Source organism: Aethalodelphis obliquidens, unplaced genomic scaffold (genome assembly GCF_003676395.1).
Source record: "Aethalodelphis obliquidens isolate GAN/ISIS:26980383/991018 unplaced genomic scaffold, ASM367639v1 scaffold8, whole genome shotgun sequence".
Classification (NCBI taxonomy): Eukaryota; Metazoa; Chordata; class Mammalia; order Artiodactyla; family Delphinidae; genus Aethalodelphis; species Aethalodelphis obliquidens.
Window position 1 is genome coordinate 64524270 of NW_020837952.1, and position 20502 is coordinate 64544771.

Consider the following 20502-nt stretch of genomic DNA (forward strand, 5'->3'; position numbering starts at 1 on the left):
CTCTGTTTCCCCCAGTCCTGTCAAAGTCCTGCAGTCAAATCCCGCTAGGCTTCAAAGTCTGATTCTCTAAGAATTCCTCCTCCCGTTGCCGGACCCCCAGGTTGGGAAGCCTGACGTGGGGCTCAGAACCTTCACTCCAGTGGGTGGACTTCTGTGGTATAAATGTTCTCCAGTTTGTGAGTCACCCACCAGCAGTTATGGGATTTGATTATATTGTGATTGCGCCCCTGCTACCGTCTCATTGTGGCTTCTCCTTCATCTTTGGATGTAGGGTATCTTTTTTGGTGAGTTCCAATGTCTTCCTGTCGAGGATTGTTCAGCAGTTGTGATGCCGGTGCTCTCGCAAGAGGGAGTGAGCGCACGTCCTTCTACTCCGCCATCTTGAACCAGTCTCTGCGGTGGCTTCTCCTGTTGTTTTGATGCTTTTTATTCCTTTTTATTGCCTAATTGCCCTGGCTAGAACTTCGAGTGCAGTGCTGAATACAGGTGGCGAAAGGGGCATCCTTTCTTTGTTTTGGGTCTTAGAAGGAAAGCGTTCAGTCTCTCACCACTGAATATGTTTTCTGTGCTCTTGTCATAGATGCCCTTCACTATGTTGAGGAAGTTTCCTTTATTCCTAGTTTATTAAGTGTTTTTATCAAGAAAATGTGTTGAATTTTGTCAAATGATTTTTCAGTGTCAGTTGAGATGACTGGTTTTTGTCCTTCATGCTTTTAATGTGGTGTATATTACACTGAAGGATTTTCATATGTTGAACCATTCTTGCATTCTGGGAATAAATCCCACTTGGTCATAGTGTATAATTTTCTTCTAATCTGCTGCTGAATTCAGTTGCTTAGTATTTTGTGGAGAATTTTTGCATCAGTGTTCTTAAGGGATGTTGGTCTGTAATTTTCTTTTCTTGTGATGTCTTTGGTGTCAGGGCAGTGCTGGCCTCACAGACTGAATTTGGTAGAAAGTGCTCCCTTTAGTTTTTTTGGGGAGATTTTGAGAAGGATTGGTGTTGTTAATTCTTCTTTAAATGTTTGGTAGAATTCCAGTGAAGCCATCTGGTATGGGCTTTTCTTTATTGGGAGGTGGGTCTGACTGTTGAAGACGAGGCGGCATGGATGAAGCCACCTCCAGTGTCACCCAAAGTCACACAGGCAGGGAAGGTGAAGCCGAGACTGGAGACTGTGTTTCTGTGGGGGAGGAGAGCTGTGTCAGGCAGACGGGCCTCCTTCCTTATCCAGCTCCCCACTCCCTGGTGGGAAAGAAGGGTCCAGACTTATATCCTGGGCTGGAGCCTACACCCCTTTCCCCAGCCCCATCTCCCCATCCTGCGCAGCCCGCTTCCTTCCGTGTAGGCAGCAGAGGGTGTGGGATGCAGGCAGCTGTGGACCCTGCTGGGTGTGAGGTGGCCATGTGGACGTGGCAGGTGTGCCTGTCCCGCCTCCCTGCTGGTGCCGCTCTGCTCGCCTCAGGGGCAGGTCTGGAAAAGGCCATGGCAGAGGGGCTGCAGCTGCCCATTCAGCCTCCTCGGGGGCGTCTGCCTGGGAGCTTCTGTTTGGGCCCCTTGGGGCTCCCTTGGGGAGTGTCCATGTGTGCACCTCCTGATTTCATGGCCCTCCTGGATAGGATCCCCAGGGGTTGGAGAATTGAACACACTCCCAGTAACTTGTGGGTCAAAGATAAAATCATAAAGGAAAGACGATCAAAATACTGCATAGCAAAACGTGTAGAGTGTAGCTGCGGTGGATTTTACAGGGAGGCCTACGGCCTTGTCAGGATGCGCTGGAGGGAGGAGGGAGGTTGAGGGTCTGCGGGTGCAGCTTCTAACCTAGCACAGAGGATGAGGAAACCACAGGAAGCGGTCACACGAGCAGAGGTTACGGAGCTGGATGGCGATGGAAGGCCCGTGGCCGCCCGGACGTCAGGACACAGCACGGGGAGGTGGGCAGGGCAGCAGGGCCCCTCACGTTCGGCCTGCAGGACACGGGGCTTCCCTCACCCTCTGTCTCCCCAGGACCTGTTTGTTAAGTACGCCTGGAATAACTTCCTGCACTTCCAAGTGGAGCTGTGCATAGCCGCCATCCTGTCCCACTCTGCCCGGGAGGACAGGGCCGTGGCCAGCGGACCTGAGGGCGCGGTGGAGCCTCTGCCTTCCAGCGGGGACCCAGAGACCCCCCAGCCTGACGCCAGCCGCCCTGAGAGCACGATGGTGACCCACGTAGGTCCAGGCAGCGTCACGCGTGTAGCTGTGTCCTGCATGTCCTGTGTGTCACTGCGTGTCCTGTGCATCCTGTGTATGGCTGCGTGTGCTGAACCCCACCCAGACCATGTGGACATTAACGTTGCTTTGGGCCCTCGTGTGCTTTCTCCTCTAATCCTCCCGTGACACGGGGTGAGCTGCTCTCCTTTCACCCGTGAGACGGGAAATCCCAAAGAAGGTGTCCATGTTTGCCAGGGCCCCAGAGCCGGTGGAGTGGAGGGCCCCGGAGGGGTGTAGAAGCAGCCCCGTTGCTGCCCCCGGGTCGGCTCCTCCAGGCCCTGAGGGCAAGCAGCCCCGTCATGGTGTGAATGCCGTGCCGTGCCGGGGAGGTGCCGGGGAGGGGGAGCATATCCAGTTCTCACAAGAAGACTTTCTGGGATTTGGAGCCTCTGGAAAGCGTGGCTGCTCTGCACGGCCCGCCTCTTCCCTGACGCTTTCCCGCTCACCCGAGCACACTGTGTGGAGACCCGCTGGGGCCGCCCTTCCCGGGGCCGCGAGCAAGAGCATCCTGAGCGGCCGCGCACGGGGCTGCAGGGAGTCGGCCTTAGTGGGTGTTCGCTAAGGAAGGAAGGAGGAAGCAGCACGTGGGTGGAGCATGTGGCACAGGCGATCCCCAAGCCGAGGAGCCCACCTCTGCGTGCGGGGCCCTGGGGGTCGGCTCTGCCCCCCACCCCCGGGTGGCTGCAAGGCTCAGACAGGAGGGGCTTGGCAACGGGGCCCCTGACCAGAGACCTGGAAGAGGGTCGAGAAGGGCTGCACCTGCAGGCCTGAGCCGGAACACAGCCAAGGGGGTAAATAGCCAGGAGTGGGCGCTTTCAGTGATGAGAGCCACAGGGGGTGGGTGTGTGCAGCGGCCATGCAGGCCAGCAAGGGACCTCACCCAGATAGTGAGGCCACACGTGGGGTGGGCGTGCGATTTGGGGCCCGGAGCAAACATTCCAGATACGGGAAGCTGCCTGTGTGAGGGCCTGGAAGCAAGTGAGCCCTGGGGCCACCGGCCTCTTCCTCCTGGATGGAGAAGGCAGGAGAGTGGCCCGAGGGGGAGGACACGACCGCCGGGAGGCTGAGGGGACGAGAGTGTCCTGATTCGACCCCCGTCGCCACGTGGACGAGCCTGAGCAGAGCCTACCTGGGCGTCGGACGGGGACTGCAGGGCTGGGCTGTGATGCTTTCGCCGCCCACAGTGAACTTGGGGCTGACGTGTGCGCCTGCTGCCTGCTAAGCCCACTCAGTCCAGGGCTGGGTGGAGGGGAGCGTGCAGCCCTGCTGGCCCTGACCCGTGCCACCTGTCTGCCAGCTGTTCCAGAAGTGTTGCCTGGTCCAGAGGATCCTGGAGGCCTGGGAAGCCAATGACCACACACAGTAAGGACCACTAGGGCTCTGCGTGGGGCTCCAGGGCTGCCATGGAGGGTTTGTTGTCAAGGAAGGGTCCCACCGCTGTGGGAGCAGCTGCAGTGCTGCTGGTGGGGCCAGGGCGCGGGGCAGGGTAACGCGGCCCGCACAGCCCGGCCCCTGGCTCCATGGGCCCCTCACCCTCTTCCTCCCTTGCCCGTCCATCAGCAGAGACCCCAGTCCTGTGCCTGCACTGTGTCCCGAATCCTCCCACGTCCCCATCCCAGCCTCCAGCCACTTCTCTTACTGAAGCCTCAGACCCTTGAAAGAGCATCCGGGCCCCTTTCTGCTTCCCTCTTGCCCCATCTGCTCTCTCGTTGCTGATAAGCTGGGATCTTGCTGAAACCAGCAGGTGGTGTCACTTCCTGCTTGAAAGTCTTGACTGCCCAGGTCCCTGGTGTGACTGCAGGGTCGGGTCCAGTGGGCAGCCCTGTGCCCCCTGTGCTCCTACTCTGCCCCGCCAGGGGCTGCTCTGGGCAGGTGGGGAGAGCTCTGCGACCGCACCTAGTTCATCCCTTCTGTCCTGCTGTTACTGAGCCCACAAATCTGCGTCCGCTCCCAAGTAGCAAGAAGCGAGGTGGGGCCGCCCCGCCTTCCGCTGGGCCCGGCGTGCGTAGTGCCCAGGGAGGCCTGTGCTGAGTCTGCTCCTGTATGTGTTTTGTGTGTTGGTGCACAGGTGTGTGCCTGTGTGAGGGGAGGGCTCACTGCTGTCACCGAGGGGTCCTTGGGCCATAGTAAGCCGTGGACGGGCGTGTGAGCCTGGATGCCTGCAGGCCGCGGCCTCAGCGCGGTTCTCCCGCGACCTGGACAGCCGCTCACAGGCCTCCACCCTCAGCCCGGCTTCGCGTCTGGGCCAGTTCTGCCTGCCCAGTCTCTCCTGACCCCCTTCCTCTGCCGGGTGGGCCCACCGATTGGGGACCACCTTCGCTTCCTCTCTGGTTGTCGTCAGGCTCTGAAGAGAGAGAATACTGTTGAAAGCAAGCGCTGTCCACTCTGGGACCCAAGGGCTGTGTTTCTGTAACGGACGCACCAGAGTCTCACAACTGACACCCTTCCTGCTGCATCAGGGATCTGAAGACTTGCTGCTCTGTTGGGTCCTGTGTGGGAGAGATGAGAAGTGGGGGGAGAGCCACGTGTTTGCGGCCGTGCGGGAAGCGCAGGTGGACAGGAGCCAGCCCGCTGCCCCTACTGCTCTGCCTACTCCCGGGTCCTGGGTCCACCCTCGGTCTTCTCTGGGGGCTCGGGACGCGCTTGGTCAACACTCACAGCCCCAGCCGGGCGCGGGTCTGGTGGTCTGCGCAGAGTGGGAGCGGCAAATGCCCGCCTCACTTGTAGGCAGGGAGTGGAGCGACGCGGGTGCGGAGCAGGTGCTCCAAAAGTAAGCAGCCTGCAGGCGAGGCCACGAGACGGCTTCGCAGGGCAGTGGGCCCACGGGGAGGAGGCCGCAGAGCCGAGGCCGGGCCGGCTGGAGGCACCGTGGAGGAGGGCCGGCGGCAGGCCTGACGCCACCCTCTCTTTCAGGGCAGCGGGTGGCATGAGGCGCGGGAACATGGGCCATCTCACCCGGATCGCCAACGCAGTGGTGCAGAGCCTGGAGGGGGGCCCCGTGCAGACCCAGGTCAGCGAGGTCCTCCGAGGTGAGCGCCTCCAGGCCCAGGTGTCGCTGCCCGAGGTGCCCCGCCCCTGCCCTTGGCCCATCGGCGGACCGGACCAGCACTGGTGCCACACACTTGGCACCCCCTTTGCCACGGGGGCTGTCCTGTCAGCTGCGCCTGGGCCTGGGCGGCAGCCTCCTCTGTGCCCTGGGCCGCCCGCGCCGGCCCAAACGCCTGCTCTCCTGCTCCGCCGTCCGGCTCTTCTCTGAGCTCGTGGCTCATCTGGGGAGCGGCCGCAGGGCCTGAGCAGAGGCCATCCTGGCCAGGCTTGCTCTCCCTCATACCCCACGGGCCTCCTCGTCGCGATCCGGGGCCCCGAGCGGGGGGCCGCCGCCCATGCCCCTTGCCAGCCCTCGCACGTTCTGGGCGCCCAGTCTGTAGCTCCCAGGCACTGGGCTTTCTGGCCTGAGCTGGGGAGAGCCCGAGGGATCTTGGTTCAGATGGGAGAAGGCGGGCAGCTTAGAAGGGCCTGTGTGGCCTCTTGGGGAGGAGGACGCCGGGCCAGCCTGAGCAGCACATGGTGACAGGGCTGACAGGGTGACGCAGGGGCGTGCGCTCGGGGCGGCCTGAGGGTGATGGACAGTGACGGCCACAGGGGCTGGGACCCTGAGGGCACTTGGGGGCTCGTGCTGGTTTCACAGCCAAGACAGTTGGTCCCCCGTGCTGTGTGGGGGCCTGAGGACAGGGCTGGCCAGGGGGCAGGGGGACGCGTGTGCTCAGTGAACAGCGAGCGGGAGTGAGCACCGTCTGGGGGCCCCTGGAGCGCCATGTGTGCTGTCGGGGCGGGGTGATCCCCATCCCTTCTGGGGGCCGTGGTGCCCTGAGTCCGGGGCAGGCAGGGGAGGTGCTGGGTTTGTCCCTGTCCTGGGCTGGGGAAGCTGCCCCGCAGACGTCCAGTTGGTCGTGCAGTGGGCGTGGCCTCCATGGCCCCCCGCCCCCGTGCCCTCGCCTAGTTGCCCCCATGGTGACCTTGGCAGCTGTGAGCCAGGAGGCTGGGGGGGGGGGGGGCGGGGCCCTCTGAAACGAGCAGGCTGCTCTCAGTCCGGCCCCCAGCCCGTCAGCACCTGTGACGAGCGTGTGCACCCAGGACGGCCCGGTGTGGGGTTGGGGGCGAGCATGAAGCTCTCTCTTTCTGGACTGTGAACGTCTCTGGGCTCCGACCTCCCCAGAAAAACAGACACACCCAGGCCTGCTGGGTTGGGCCTGTAAGGCCAAGAGGGACGTGCCCGTGCCCCGTGGTTCCTGTGTCCCCGGGGCTCCTCGGTCGGCCTGAGAGCCCTCGCGGGACCAGGATGCAGCTGCTGGCTCCATCCCAAGGACTCACCGGGCAGCCTTCCCCGCAGGGCTCCCCTCGGATTGCCGCGGGCGCTGGGAGAGCTTTGTGGAGGAGACGCTGACGGAGGCCAACCGCAGGAACGCGGTGGACCTGGTGAGCAGGCCCCAGGCCGGCCGAGAGTGGGGGACCCTCTGGGCAGAGCGCTGTCCCCACCCTGGTCCCTGCCCGACCTGGGCTTGCGGGACTCCTGGTGCCCGAGGCCCGGCGCGCCCTGCAAGGGAGGGTGGGTCGGCACGGCCCCAGACGCTGTCTCATGCCCACCCACCCTGGCCGTTGCAGGTTAGCACGCACCATCTTCACCCCTCGAGTGAGGACGAGGACATGGAGGGCGTTTTCCCTAACGAGCTGTCCCTTCAGCAGGTGCGTGAGGCCAGGCCCCTCGTCCTGAGCTGCTCTCGGCAGCGCTTAGGCCTCGCGAGTGTCCTGCACGCGTCACCAGAGCCTCGGGCGGGGCCGGGGAGGTGCTCATCCCCCCGCTTCTGCAGGGGGTGCAGCCCCACCCTCCTCTACTTAGGGGGCGCCCGCAGGGCCACTTGACATTGATGAGACCCTTGGGGACGTGGTGGGCGAATGGAAAGTCAGAGTCACAGGCTCTTTGGACATGGCTGCCTGTGGGTGCCCAGCCGAGAGGGCAGGACCTGGGAGAAGCCACTGAAGCACCAGGGGGGTTCCTGAGAGCGGCCACGGTCCTGTTGCCCAGGCTTTCTCCGAGTACCAGGTCCAGCAGATGACAGCCACCTTCGTGGACCAGTTCGGCTTCAGCGACGAGGAGTTTGCTGAGCAGGACGACAGCGTCAAGTGAGCCCAGTGGGACGTGCCCACCTGCCCCACCCTCGTGCCTTTGGGAGGGAGCCGGGCTCTGCTCAGTGTGACCAGGTCCCTGACCTGTGGCTCAGCCCTGCCTGGCCTTCAGGGCCATCACACCACTTGCTCAGCTGGAAGCCACATGTGACCCAACGGCCTGGAGACGCCCTCTGGGGCGGCAGAGCAGCCGGGTGGGAGTCACCCCTCGCCGCCCATCCAGAGGTGGGAGGGGAGCCCGTGCACCCACCCGGGCTCGGCCTGCAGCCCTGGCCCCCCGCCCCTGCCTTTGCCTCCCTCGGTGGGCTGCTTCCCCCTTCTCTCCCTCTTGGGGGGACTTGACGGCGTCCCTGTTGTCCTCGCAGCGCCCCATTTGACAGGATAGCGGAGATCAACTTCAGCGTCGACGCTGACGAGGACAGCGTGAGTCCCGTGGATGCCCCTTGAGGGTGGCCGGGCGTGTGGGGGCCATGTGGCCCACGTGTGCTCTCCTGCAGCCCGGTGCCGCTCTGTTTGAGGCCTGCTGCAGTGACCACATCCAGCCTTTTGACGAGGACGACGACCTCTGGGAGGACGAGGAGACACACTGTGTGGCCCGAGTGACCAGAGCCAGGTGGGCCTGGGCGCCACACGGGCACCAGCCCTGTCTCAGCCGTGCCGTGGCACCCTGGGCAGGTGGGAAGGGCTGCTCTGACCGTGGGTCTCCCCCCAGGTTCGGGGGCCCTCACGCTTCAGAGAGCTGCCGGAAGGACGGCCTGGAGCACCGAGGCCAAGGTGGGGAGGAGAGCTCGGAAGCAGACGGGGCTCGGGCGGGCGCCCCTCGGGCTGCCGTCCAGGAGGAAGGTCCTCGTGTTGAGGGTGGCTCAGAAGGTAGATGATGGGGCCACAGGGTGCGGGCCGGGCAAGGGGCTTGGGCGGGAACGTGGGGGACAGGATTTGGTGCCCTGGCCTGTGGGCCTGTGTGTGTGTGTGGCTGGGCTGCTGTGGGCCTGATGCCCACTGACCCCCCGGCACACACTTTCAAACACGCTCATATGCCCTTGGTCTCCCGCCCCGTCACGGTCACTCTTGGCCACGCCGTCACGGCTAGAGGCGGGTGTCCCCCAGTACCGTGGGGGAAGGCACACCTACACCATTGCTGTGGGGCCTCCACCACCGGTCACGTGCTGGTCAAGGGGCCTGGACACCGCGTCTCCCCCAGCAGGCGCCCCCTGGACGGTGTCTGATGAGCCAGTGAATTCCACGGCCTCAGGCCTGGCCCCGGCAGTGGCGATGGACGTGGGTTCCAGTGTGTGGGCGGCCAGCGCGCCCAGCGCCTCGGCTGCGGAGGAGAGAGGCTGGGCCAAGTTTGCCGACTTCCAGCCTTTCTGCTGGTGAGGCGGGGCCGGGGCGGGGGGCGGCCCCGGCTGCCTGGGGGCCGGGTCTCCTGGGCGTGGGCTCAGAGTTGGCCTCGTCTGCAGCTCTGAGTCGGGGCCCAGGTGCAGCTCCCCTGTGGACAGAGGTCACGGCGATGCCCAGGGTGGCCTGAACCGGGGCCCAGAGAGAAGCCGTGAGTAGGGGCGGCCCCAGGGGCAGGGGTGTGGGAGGGGGAGGCCAAGACCTCGGGGCCGCTGTATTGCCCTGGTGATGTTGGAGTTGGCGCCACGTGCGGGGACTGGAGTGGGTGTGTGGAGGGGTCAGGACCCCGGCTCCAGGCACAGGACGGCCAGCGAGGCCCTCGGGCTGGCCTCAACGCACAGGTCCGACCAGCCCACACCCGTCTGTGTCGCCAGGACCCCAGCCAGAGCCTGTCTCCCCAGGCCTGGCCGCCTGCTAGGTGTGGATCACACGTGTGCGCCGCGCCACCCCAGTGCTTGTCCTGGGAGCTGTTCAGGGCCCTGGCCCTGAGCTCCCTGTCAGATGGGCTTGGAAGCCCCCCAGGATATCAGGGCCACACGGGGAGGGACTTGGAAGCCAGCCACAAGGCTGAGTGGTGGCCCTCCCTGCAGGGAGGACCGTTCTTCCTGAAGTTCCTGTGAATTCACAGACGCACGTGTGCACGTCACACGCGCGCGGCAGTGGGTGTGGGGGACAGGTCTGTCACCAGTTGCAGGCTGAAGTTCCCGCGTGCGCCATACTGGTCGCTCTGTCCTCACCTGGTGTCACCGGCTCCCTGTGTTGCAGCTGGCCCGGCCACTCTGGGTGCCTGGAACGCATGTGTTGCCAGGAAGGCGCCCCTGGTGGCCTCCAGCAGCCGAGAGGACAAGCAGAAGGTGGCTTTGGCCTCGGAGGCTGTGAGGATGGGTCCCGGTCGGGAGGCTCCCCCGCCGCCAGTGTTAGTCCCCAGGTGAGCAGGACAGGCTGGGTGGCGGGCCCCCGGGTGCACACGGAGGTCTGGCTGTCCGCAGCACTCCGCTGGCCCAGGGGCAGGCCGACCCTGCTGTCCTGATGGCCCCGTGACTCCTTGGAGGTCAGCTTTGGACAGGAGGGACACTGCTTTGTCCAGGTGGAAGCTGGGGTGACCGTTGAGACAGCACGGGGCCAGCCCGCCTCAGGCCGCGTCGGAGAGAATGGCCAGGCTTTTGGGGTTCCGGGTGGGCTCTGGAGCTGCCGCTCTCCTGGGGCGGGTGCCTAGTCCCAGACTTGCGCCCACCTCAGTCGGGCGCCTCGGACACACGTGTCCATCACGCTGGACCGGGAGGACGGGGGTGTTTTGGGACTTTGCTTGGGGCCCTGACCTGGGTCGTCCTCCCTGCAGGCTTGGCCCGTGCACCCCACCCCTGCGCCCAGGGGGCAGGTCCGGGCCTCTGGGGTCGGCTGGTGGACACATGCCTCCTGGTTGGGCGGGTGGGCAGCGTGAGGAACCGCGTGCGGTGAAGACGGAACGGGGCAGGAGGGCTGGTGGGACGTGAGGGAGAAGGTGGTGCTGGGGTCAAGGCCTGAAGGGGCTGGGGGGGGCCGGGGGGCCAGCCCAGACCCCCACGAGGGGACGAGGAACAGAGACTGACCGTGCTGCTCCCGTGAGGTCCCCACCCAGTGACCCTGGAGCGTCCCTGCTGACGCTGGGGGTCCAGTCTAGCTCCCAGGACCCCAGGGTGCGCCCGTCCCCGCTGGCGCCCTGCACTGGGGCTCGGGGCAGTGGGCACAGCCTGGAGGGAGCAGGGTCAAGCTGCACAGTGCGTGTCGGGGGAGGGGCGGTTCACGCCGCCGCTGCAGGGTGGGGCGAGCTTGACGCCTGGGCCCGGGGAGAACCTCAGCGCTGGGGTAAAGGTGTACACGCGGCTCCCAAACGGTTTGATTCCTTCTTGAAGCTTAGGGTCATCGAAATTTTTAAAACCTTTTCCTCTTCCTAACTCCCCGTTCCCCCAAAACCCACCCGGCTCCGAGAAGCAGTTGTTGTTCCGAAAGCAAAGCCTTTTGGTCCTCAGGGCGGTCTTCGCGAGCCTTGGCCATTGTGGGGGGACACGCGGGGCTTGTCTCCAGGCTCTGCCCTCACTGGCTCGCGAGGGTCAGTGCCGGGCTGGAGGAGACGTCACACAGCAGAAGCAGGCGCTGGGCAGGTGTGGGCTGGTGGGGGCACCGTGGGCTTGCTCTCTGGGCCCCCAGACCAGAGCTGAGTGCCAGGGCTGGGTGTCCCGAGGCCGCCTGCCTCCCGCACTCAGCCTTTCTAGGTGTGGGCGGCGGGAGTGTTGTGGACAGACGTGGCCTGAGAGGTGTTCCAGGGAAGGGCCTTGGGCCTGTGTGGTCCACAGAGCGGTGAGGGTTGCTGGGAGCACCTAAGGGGCATGTTCCAGACCGGGGTGGGGATGTGGCGAGGGCCGTCTGGAGGGGGCCGAGGGGGACGGGATGCCCGGGATGAGTGCTGCTGGGAAGGAGGCCCAACGCTCTGGTGGACTGACAGGCGGTCTCTGGCGTGTTTGGAACTTGGGGTGGCAGAGGGGCCTGGGCCATCTTGCAGGGTGGAGCCCCAGCGGGGGTGGTCCAGTAACTGGAGCCTGTCTGCCACGCAGGTCTGAGTGCGCCACCAGCACGCCTCCAGACCTGGCCTCCCTTGCGCCTGTGGAAGTGACCTCTGCCCCAGTCGGGGCCGTCCTCCCCGAGGCTGCCGTGGCGGCCACCACAGTACCGGGCAACACCGGCCCCGCCTCGGCCACCCCGGCAGTCTCTCCTGTGCTGGCCGTGGCCGTCACCCCTGCAGCCCCAGCTGTCTCCACCGCGGCCACCCTGGGGACGGTGACAAAGGACAGGTGAGCAGGTCGGACCAGGGGAGGGGCTGGGTGGGGACCCTTGCCCTGAGCGACTCCTACCCACCCCTGCAGGCAGACTGACGGGCCTCCGCCCGCGGGAGCTGCCTTAAATGGCCTCGTGTGATGCTGCCGCCCGCCCAGCCTTGGCGCCCCAACCAAGAAAACTACCTGGTGACGCAGTTTGTCTTTTTTAATTTAACTTAATTTAATTTTAAAATAAATGCTGCATTGGTAAAGCTGGCAGTTGGAACCAGTCAGACGGCCCAGCCTGCATTTCTCCTGCCTGACTCTGGGTGGGCCTTGAGGGTCCAGCCCCACACACAGCAATAAGGCCTCACACGGGGGCTCTGCCTGCGCCACAGGCTCTGAGCCTGTTTTTATACGTTTTTTAACAAACGCGGAGAGAGCCACGTGTTTGCACTTTTTAATCTAGCGCAGGAGAGGGTCTCCGAGGCTCTGGGGACAAATGTGGGTCTGGAACTGGACTGGCCAGACGGGGTTTTAGCTGCCCGGTGGCCCTGGGAGCTGGCCTTGAGCCAGCCTGCAAACGTGACTGCCTTAAAAAAAACAAGCCCCCCGCGGCCTGGCAGGCTGTCCGCAGTGGGCAGTGGGGGGGGGGGGGTGCCTGGCAGGAGCTGGCCACGGGCGTGCAGGACGGGGTGCAGAGGGCCCAGCAGTGCCTGGGCATGGGGGGCTACCCTGCACCTGCCGGGGAGGGCGGGGTATCTCATGTTACTGTTCTGATGATCTGACAGGGCACCCAGACCCCACGACTCCCAATAAAAGTTGTTATTCTCACCGACAGACCCGCGTATTGTTACGCTGCGGGCCCTGGAGCCCCAACCTGGCTGGCAGCGGGGGTCGTCTGCTGCTCCCGGGCCCGTCTTTGAGTCAACTCCTGAGTAAAGACTGAGCTCTTTCTTTTTTCTTTGTGAAACAAGCTCTGCCTGGAGGTTGCGTCTCGGGCAGGGACCCCAGACCCACAGGTTCCTGGGCAACAGGAATGTCAGCCTGACGGCTGTCCGTGGGCCCAGGGAGGACCTGGGTGAGCCCCGCCTTAGCTCCCACTGATGGGTGCCGTTTCCGGCCGGGCCCCCCGCACCACCAGCCCCCCCGACCAGGAGCTGTGGCCGCCACCCTGACCACTCTGGGATGTTCTCCCAGCCTCCGCGGTGCCACATTCCGCCCCACACACCCCACCTGCTGCCCACCCGGCCCTGCCCTGCCCCCGGTTGGCACCCGTTGCTATTAAGGCCCTAACCTGGGTGGGACTCACGTCTGAATGGGAGAGTGACCTGCGTTACAGCCAAGACTGGGGGGGGGGGGGGGGGGGGGCCCCGGGGGGGGGGGGGGGGGGCCCCCTGGGGGGCAGGGGGGCTGTGTGGGGGGGGGGGAGGGGGCGGCGGTGAGGACGGTCAGGACCCCAGGGGAGAGACAGAGACAGGTGTTTGGAGCCAAGTGCCCATAATGGAGGCCGTCGGGTCCCTGTGCCCCACCTCCTCATACATAAGCCCCCCAAGTCAAGTCCTGAAGCACCCTTGCTCTTCAGAGAGCCCACCCTCTTTGGTGTCTCCCCCTCCTCAGGCCCCGTCCCACTCCTCCGTCCATCCCATCCCATCCCATTGACTGACTCTCATCTGACCAGGGAGGGGCCAGCAAGTCTGGACTCCGGACAGCTCCCCTGTACCCCCTTCTTCACAACACACACACCTCTAGGTGGCGTCTTCCACACCAGCCCCAGGATCGCCTCTGAGGCCTGGAGGGATGGGTGGCCGGGCACCAAGCAAAAGCCTGGTGATGCTGGCCCCCGCCGCCCACCCCGGCCCCAGGACACGGAGGAGACGCAGGCGTGCGGCGTGTCATTAGCGCTCTTTATAGACTCTGGTTCTAGGAACAGGCTGTCTGCGGCTGGCCGGCCGGGGCCAGCATGCTGACAGGGCGGGAGGGGGGATATTTACAGGCCCACCGCGAGGGCTGTACCGTGGCTGCTCCCGGCGGGTGCTCAGCCAGGGCTCCAAAATGAGTTAGAGCTGGCCGGGTGGAGCGGGGGCGGGGGGGGGGGGGCCGGACACACCTTTGGGGGGGGGGCCCCAATACTGGCAGGGGGGGGGGCTGTAAACATGGCCGGGGGGCCCTGCCCACCCCTAGTGGTCTGTAACGACTGGACACAGAGCCGCCGAGCAGGGCCGGGCTCAGGCGTCCGACAAGCAGCTCTGGATCTGGTCCACCCACTGCTGGGCTGACGGCACGTCCTGGGCACAGAAGTTGTAAACACGACGCGTCGTCTTCACCTGGGGACGCGGGACACTGACTCCACGGCCCCACGCGGGCCGCCACCCCCCGCGCCGCGCCCCCCATCCCCCGGCGCCCCAGCCGCAGCTCACGTCGAAGAAGGCCTTCTCGTCCACGGTCTTGGGGGCACCCAGAGTGGGAGTGCCAGGTGCCACAGCCTCCACCTCCGCCAGGTCGATGAAGCCCTTGCACTCCGTGTCCACTCGGTGGTCGTAGTAGCGCAGCTGAGCAGGGGCAGGAGGTCAGGGCAGGGCTCCCTCGACTCCCCACCCCAGCCCGCCCGCTGACCACTCACCTGGTGCTTAGTCTTGTCCAGCACAAACCAGCGGGCCTTCCAGGGCTTCATGAAGGCCCCCTTCTTGTACAGGGTGCCCTCATAGGACCTGCGTTTGCAGAAGAACCGGCCAGAACAGCCATCAGGGCCCGGCAACGGCCCCGCCTCCCCGGCCCCGCCAGCCCCAGCAGCAAGACCGAGGCCCCTGTCCCCAAACTGACCCAAGTCCGGAGCACAGGGCAAGGGAACACGAAGAAGCCTGGGGTTGTCCCCAGAAAGGACCCCCTCACGCCCGTCAGAGCACAGACACTTGGGAGGGTCCCACACCAGAGCCTCAGGGTCTCAGGGAAACAGCCCTACATGCAGAGCAGGGGCCCCTGACACGGAGCAGGCAGGTCTGGGGAGGCGACTGCGGCAACGTGACCCCTCCAGGCCCAGAGGGTGGGATGCAGCCTGCCGGGCCCCAGCCTCTACTGGAAGCTGCCCCAACCTCACAGGGCACTTGGCCCACCCTCACAGGTATCCCATGGTCCCTGTCCCTCTCCTCCTCCGCAGCCACCATGGCCTGGCTGTGGTCGCCAGTTCTATATCCCAAACCCCTTCCAAGCCCACCTGCTTCTCCCCAGCAACGGTCACAGCTTAGGCCACCATCACGGCCTCCCCGGCAAATCAGTCCACCTAAGAAATAACTAGACGCTCCCCAAAGGCACCTGCCCCCACCCATCTGAGAATTGCCTGGGACCCCAGTCAAATCCCCCTAGCTCAGAGGTGTCCGTGGTGCAGAGAGAGCTGCTTCTCACACCTGTTCTCGCTCTCAGCTGTCTGGAACTGGCTGTACAGGGTGCTGGTGCTGCGGCGGGCTGCCTGGCGGGAACCGGACGCACTTGAGCCGCTGCTCTGGTCGCTGTCCAGGCTGAGGCTCAGGGTGGAGCCCACGGGTCCCTCCTGCAGGTACACACCCAGCGAGCGGCGGTGGTGGGGCACACTGGACACCAACAGGGAGCTGGGGGTGCCCTGGGGGCAGGAGGGTGGGCCCGTGTCAGGGGGGTGGCCTCCACCTCCTCCTGGCAGCAAGGCCACCCCAGCCCCCCACACCCACCCCCGCTCACACGTTCGTCTTGCCGGCCTTCAAGGCGCTGGGCAGCTTTCACCCGATCCCAGGCATCCTTCCAACGCTCAGGGGGTCGGCCCAGCTCTGTCTCCAGCCGCTGCAGCTCCTGGAGGAGAATCAGTGAGAGATTACGCAGAAAAAAGTACCCAGACTAGAACACGAAAGGACAAAAGGATGGAAGACGTAGGACAGGAGACAGGGAAAAGATCTAATGACCGTGTAACTGTGGTCCAGAGGAGGAGGCAAGGGGGAGGGATTGGGCAGAATCAGTATTTGGAGACAACAGTTGAAGAGACATCAAAAATATACTCAAGGGACTTCCCTGCTGTCACAGTGGTTAAGAACCCACCTGCCAGTGCAGGGGACACGGGTTCGAGCCCTGGTCCAGGAAGATCCCACATGCTGCGGAGCAACTAAGCCCGTGCGCCGCAACTACTGAGCCTGCGCTCCAGAGCCTGCAAGCCTAGAGCCCGTGCTCCGCAACAAGAGAAGCCACCGCAATGAGAAGCCCGCGCACTGCGACGAAGAGTAGCCCCCGCTCACTGCAACCAGGGAAAGCCCGTGCGCAGCAACAAAGACCCAACGCAGCCAAAAATAAATAAATTTAATTAAAAAAAATTATTAGGCAAGCAGAATGGCAGGAAAATAAGAAGCATCCTCAGGGGAAAAGTTAAAAGACCCAGAAATGAACTAGACACTCAATTAGCATACAAGAAGTTCAAAACAGTTGTTATAAATACATTTAAGATTTAAAGATAGACATAATGGTTGAGCAGATGGGGAATCTCTACAGAAAAGAAAAACTATAAAGAAAAATGGAAACGCTAGAGCTGAAAAATACAATATCTGAAGTGGAAAATTCATTAAATAGGCTTAAGAGCACATTAAACGTAAGAAAGAAGAGCAGTAGAGTTGAAAACAATGTAACAGGAATCATAAAAATGAACTGCAGAGAGGAAAGATTGGAGGAAAAAACCAAATACAGCCTCAGTGACCTATCGGGCAAAGAAGTCCCAGAGGAAATAAGGGACAAGATTATGCAGAAAAACTTTTTAAAGACATAACGGCCTAGGGACTTCCTTGGTGGTCCAGTGGTTGGGACTCTGCGCTTCAACACAGGGGGCGTGGGTTCGATCCCTGGTCGGGGAACTACGATCCCGCATGCTGCGGGGCACAGACAAAAAAAAAGAAAGAATGGCCTGAAATGTACTAAGTTTGATTAAAACTCTCATCCCATACATCTAAGAAGCTTAAAGAACTCCAAGCAGAACAAACACACACAAAAAACACCATGTGATGGCCAAACTGCCGACACTACAGATGAAGACAAAACCTTAAAGGCAAGGAAGAAAAGGGTGCCGTTACACACGGTTTACAGGGTAAGAACGAGCACCAACACTCAGAAACAGTGCAACAAGCAGAAAACGCTGGAACGACATCTTTAAACTGCCAAGTATAAAAAGCTGTCAACCTAGCATTCTAAATCCAGAGAAAACACCCTTTAAAAGATAAAGGCATAGATGCGGAGCAACTAAGCTTGTGTGCCACAACTACTGAGCCTGTGCTCCTAGAGCCCGCGAGACACAACTACTGAAACCCGTGCACCTAGAGCCCGTGCTCCACAGCAAGAGAAGCCACCGCAATGAGAAGCCCGTGCACGGCATCAAAGAGTAGCCCCCGCTCGCCGCAACTAAAGAAAGCCCAAGCGCAGCAATGAAGACCCAACGTGGCAATAAATAAATAAATATTCCTTTAAAAAATAAATAAAGGCATAGAAAGAGAAATTAAAGAAACAATCCCATTTACCATTGCATCAGAAAGAATAAAATGCCTAGGAATAAACCTAAGGCGGCAAAAGACCTGTACTCCAAAAACTATAAGATGCTGATGAACAAAACTGAAGATGACACAAACAGATGGAAAGATATACTGTGTTCTTGGATTGGAAGAATCAATACTGTTTAAATGACCACACTACCCAAGACAATCAACAGATTCAATGCAATTCCTATTAAATTACAAATGACCTTTTTCACAGAACTAAAACAAAAAATTTTAAATTTGTATGGAAACACAAAAGACCCTGAATAGCCAAAACAATCTTGAGAAAGAACAGAGCTGGAGGAACCATGTGCCCTGATTTCAGAATATACTACAAAGCTACAGTAATCAAAACAGTGTGGTACTGGCACAAAAACAGACACAGATCAATAGAACAGGATAGAGAGCCCAGAAATAAACCCATGAGCCTATGGTCAATTAAACTACAACAAAGGAGGCAAGAATATACAATGGAGAAAAAACAGCTTCTTCAATAAGTGGTGCTACGTGCTAAAGAATGAAATCAGAACATTCTCTAACACCATATACAAAAATAAACTCAAAATGGATTAAAGGGAATCCCCTGGCAGTTCAGTGCTTAGGACTCCGCACTTCCACTGCAGGGGGCATAGGTCTGATCCCTGGTCAGGGAACTAAGATCCCACAAGCTGCATGGCACCACCAAAAAAACCCAAAAGGATTAAAGATCTAAACGTAGGACCAGATACTATAAAACTCCCAGAGGGAAACATAGGCAGAACACTCTTTGACATAAAGCACAGCAATATTTTTTTGGATCCATCTCCTAGAGTAACAGAAATAATAACAAAAATAAACAAATGGGACCTAATTAAACTTAAAAGCTTTTGCACAGCAGAGGAAACCATAAACAAAATGAAAAGACAGCCTATGGACTGGGAGAAAATATTTGCAAACAATGCTATGGACAAGAGATTAACTTCCAAAATATACAAACAGCTCACACAGCTTAATATCAAAGAAACAAACAACCCAATCAAAAAATGAGAAGACCTAAATAAACATTTCTCCAAAGAAGACATACAGATGTCCAACAGGCACATGAAAAGATGCTCAATATACCTCACACCAGTGAGAAAGTCCATCATTAAAAAGTCTACAGGGGAGGGACTTCCCTGGTGGCAGTGGTTAAGAATCCAACTGCCAAAACAGAGGACAAGGGTTCGATCCCTGGCCCGGGAAGATCCCACATGCCACGGAGCAACTAAGCCCGTGCACCACAACTACTGAGCCTGAGCTCTAGAGCCCGCGAGCCACAACTACTGAAGCCCATGCGCGTAGAGCCCGTGCTCCGCAACAAGAGAAGCCACCGCAAATGAGAAGCCCGCACACACTAACAGAGAGCAGCCCCCGCTCACCACTAGAGAAAGCCCGTGCACAGCAACAAAGACCCAATGCTGACAAAAATAATAAATAAACAAACGTATATAAAAAAAATGTCTACAAATAACAAATGCTGAGAGGGAGTGGAGAAAAGGGAACCCTCCTACACTGCTGGTGGGAAGGTGAATTGGTGCAGCCACTATGGAAAACAGTATGGAGGTTCCTCAGAAAACTAAAAATAGAACTACCATATGACCCAGCAATTCCACTCCTGGGCATATATCCAGAAAAAACAAAATCTCTAATTCAAAAAGATACATGCACCCCCCTCCAATGTTCACAGCAGCAATAGTCACAAAAGCCAAGACACAGAAGCAACAGATGAATGGATAAAGAAGATGTGGCGTATTTATACAATGGAATACTACTCAGCCATAAAAAGAGTGAAATAATGCCATGTGCAGCAACATGGATGGACCTAGAGATTATCATACTAAGTCAGACAGAAAAAGACAAATATATGATATCACGTATGTGGAATCTAAAAATATGATATAAATGAACTTATTTACAAAATGGAAATAAACTCACAGACATAGAAAACAAACTTATGGGGGCTTCCCTGGTGGTCCAGTGGTTAAGAATCCGTCTTCCAATGCAGGGAGCGCAGGTTCGATCCCTGGTCAGGCAACTAAGCCCATGGGCCACAACTAAAGAGCCCACATGCTCTGGATCCCATGTGCTCTGGAGCCCGCGCACCACAACTAGAGAGAAGCCGACGGGCCACAACTAAGACCCGATGCAGCAAATACATAATAAATAAAAACTTATGGTTACCAAAGGGGATGGCGGGAGGGATAAATTAGGAGTTTGGGATTAACATATACACACTACTATATATAAAACAGATAATCAGCAAGGATCTACTGAATAGCACAGGGTACCATAGTTACATCTTGTAATAATCTATAATGGAAGAGACTATAAAAGGAGACGTATATATATATGTATATATCTGAGTCACTTTGCTGTACACCTGCAACTAACACAACACTGTAAACTATACAATAAGAACAGAAATGGTGAAAATAAAAAAAAGAAAATGAAGACATTTTCAGGTAAAAGAAAAACAAGCTGAGGGAATTTGTCACTAGCAGATTTGGATATGAAGAAACATGAGAAGTTCTTCAGGCTACAGGGAAATGATACGACACCGGATCCACACTGAGAATGAAAACTACTGGGCACAGCAAATAGAAGACGTTTTCCTTGTCTCCTAATTTTTTTAAAACAAAGTGGACCATTTAAAACAACCATAACCCATGCTCTGTGCTGACGTCACAGGTAATAGTAAAAGGGCTGATGACAAAGGCAGAAGGACAGGAGCGGGCAGTTCCCGTGGGGGGTGTGCAATTCAACCCCAGATGCGCTGGGACTGCAGTCACTGACAACCACTACAAATAACACAAACATACAGCTCAAAAGCCACACAAAGTAGATAACATGGGAAAGTAATACTCAACTGTCAGGAAAATAACAAACGGAAGAAAGCAGCAAAAAGAAAAGTCCCGTGAAAGACAGAAATGGGTGAGAAGACGCGCTAACCACACGCTGAGCACCAAGCAGAAACTCACCGTTAACTAAAGACACAGACCAGTCAGAAGTGAAAGCACCACAGACAACATCACGCCACACAGACGCTGGCCTAGGGACACCAGCTCCAAGACCACGAGCAGTACCAGAGAGAAGAGGACGGTCCTCTGCCCTCTGTGCTTGTGGATCCCCTTCACCCACAAAACCATGACCCAGGCTCCCCCAAACCCTGCGTGGCCAGTGCCTTCAGCCTGGGCCACTGCTGGGCTGTCAAAACCTTTTCACCTGCTTGTTTACACCTCACCACCTCCCTGAGAGGCAGGAATCAGCCTCCCCACTTTCCCCACAAGGAAGCAGAAGCTCAGGATGCTTAGATATCCCTCCAAAG

The 20502-nt window shown here is 59.6% G+C and overlaps 2 protein-coding genes across 17 annotated transcripts in view; one reads left to right on the forward strand and one right to left on the reverse strand.

Annotated features, from left to right (window-relative positions):
- The window catches only part of PPP6R2 (protein phosphatase 6 regulatory subunit 2), an 83417-nt gene extending 71188 nt beyond the window's left edge, over positions 1-12229 (forward strand). For 8 of the 12 annotated variants that reach the window (XM_027108132.1, XM_027108131.1, XM_027108133.1 and 5 more), the window contains 14 exons: positions 2006-2209; positions 3549-3613; positions 5165-5280; positions 6642-6727; positions 6914-6994; positions 7335-7432; positions 7801-7858; positions 7933-8048; positions 8148-8305; positions 8637-8808; positions 8896-8984; positions 9599-9761; positions 11425-11661; positions 11734-12229. In XM_027108132.1, coding sequence (XP_026963933.1) covers positions 2006-2209; positions 3549-3613; positions 5165-5280; positions 6642-6727; positions 6914-6994; positions 7335-7432; positions 7801-7858; positions 7933-8048; positions 8148-8305; positions 8637-8808; positions 8896-8984; positions 9599-9761; positions 11425-11661; positions 11734-11785 — 1695 coding nt within the window. In that variant the 3' untranslated portion in view covers positions 11786-12229. Of the gene's footprint in view, positions 1-2005; positions 2210-3548; positions 3614-5164; positions 5281-6641; positions 6728-6913; positions 6995-7334; positions 7433-7800; positions 7859-7932; positions 8049-8147; positions 8306-8636; positions 8809-8895; positions 8985-9598; positions 9762-11424; positions 11662-11733 lie in introns of those variants that run through there. The other 4 variants (XM_027108138.1, XM_027108141.1, XM_027108139.1 and 1 more) reach the window with 3 other exon arrangements.
- A 1520-nt stretch (positions 12230-13749) lies between these two features.
- SBF1 (SET binding factor 1) overlaps positions 13750-20502 on the reverse strand; it is a 28074-nt gene continuing 21321 nt past the window's right edge. For 4 of the 5 annotated variants that reach the window (XM_027108129.1, XM_027108127.1, XM_027108126.1 and 1 more), the window contains 5 exons: positions 15337-15444; positions 15030-15241; positions 14249-14336; positions 14046-14177; positions 13750-13952 (listed from right to left, as the gene is read on the reverse strand). In XM_027108129.1, coding sequence (XP_026963930.1) covers positions 13854-13952; positions 14046-14177; positions 14249-14336; positions 15030-15241; positions 15337-15444 — 639 coding nt within the window. In that variant the 3' untranslated portion in view covers positions 13750-13853. Of the gene's footprint in view, positions 13953-14045; positions 14178-14248; positions 14337-15029; positions 15242-15336; positions 15445-20502 lie in introns of those variants that run through there. The other variant, XM_027108130.1, reaches the window with a different exon arrangement.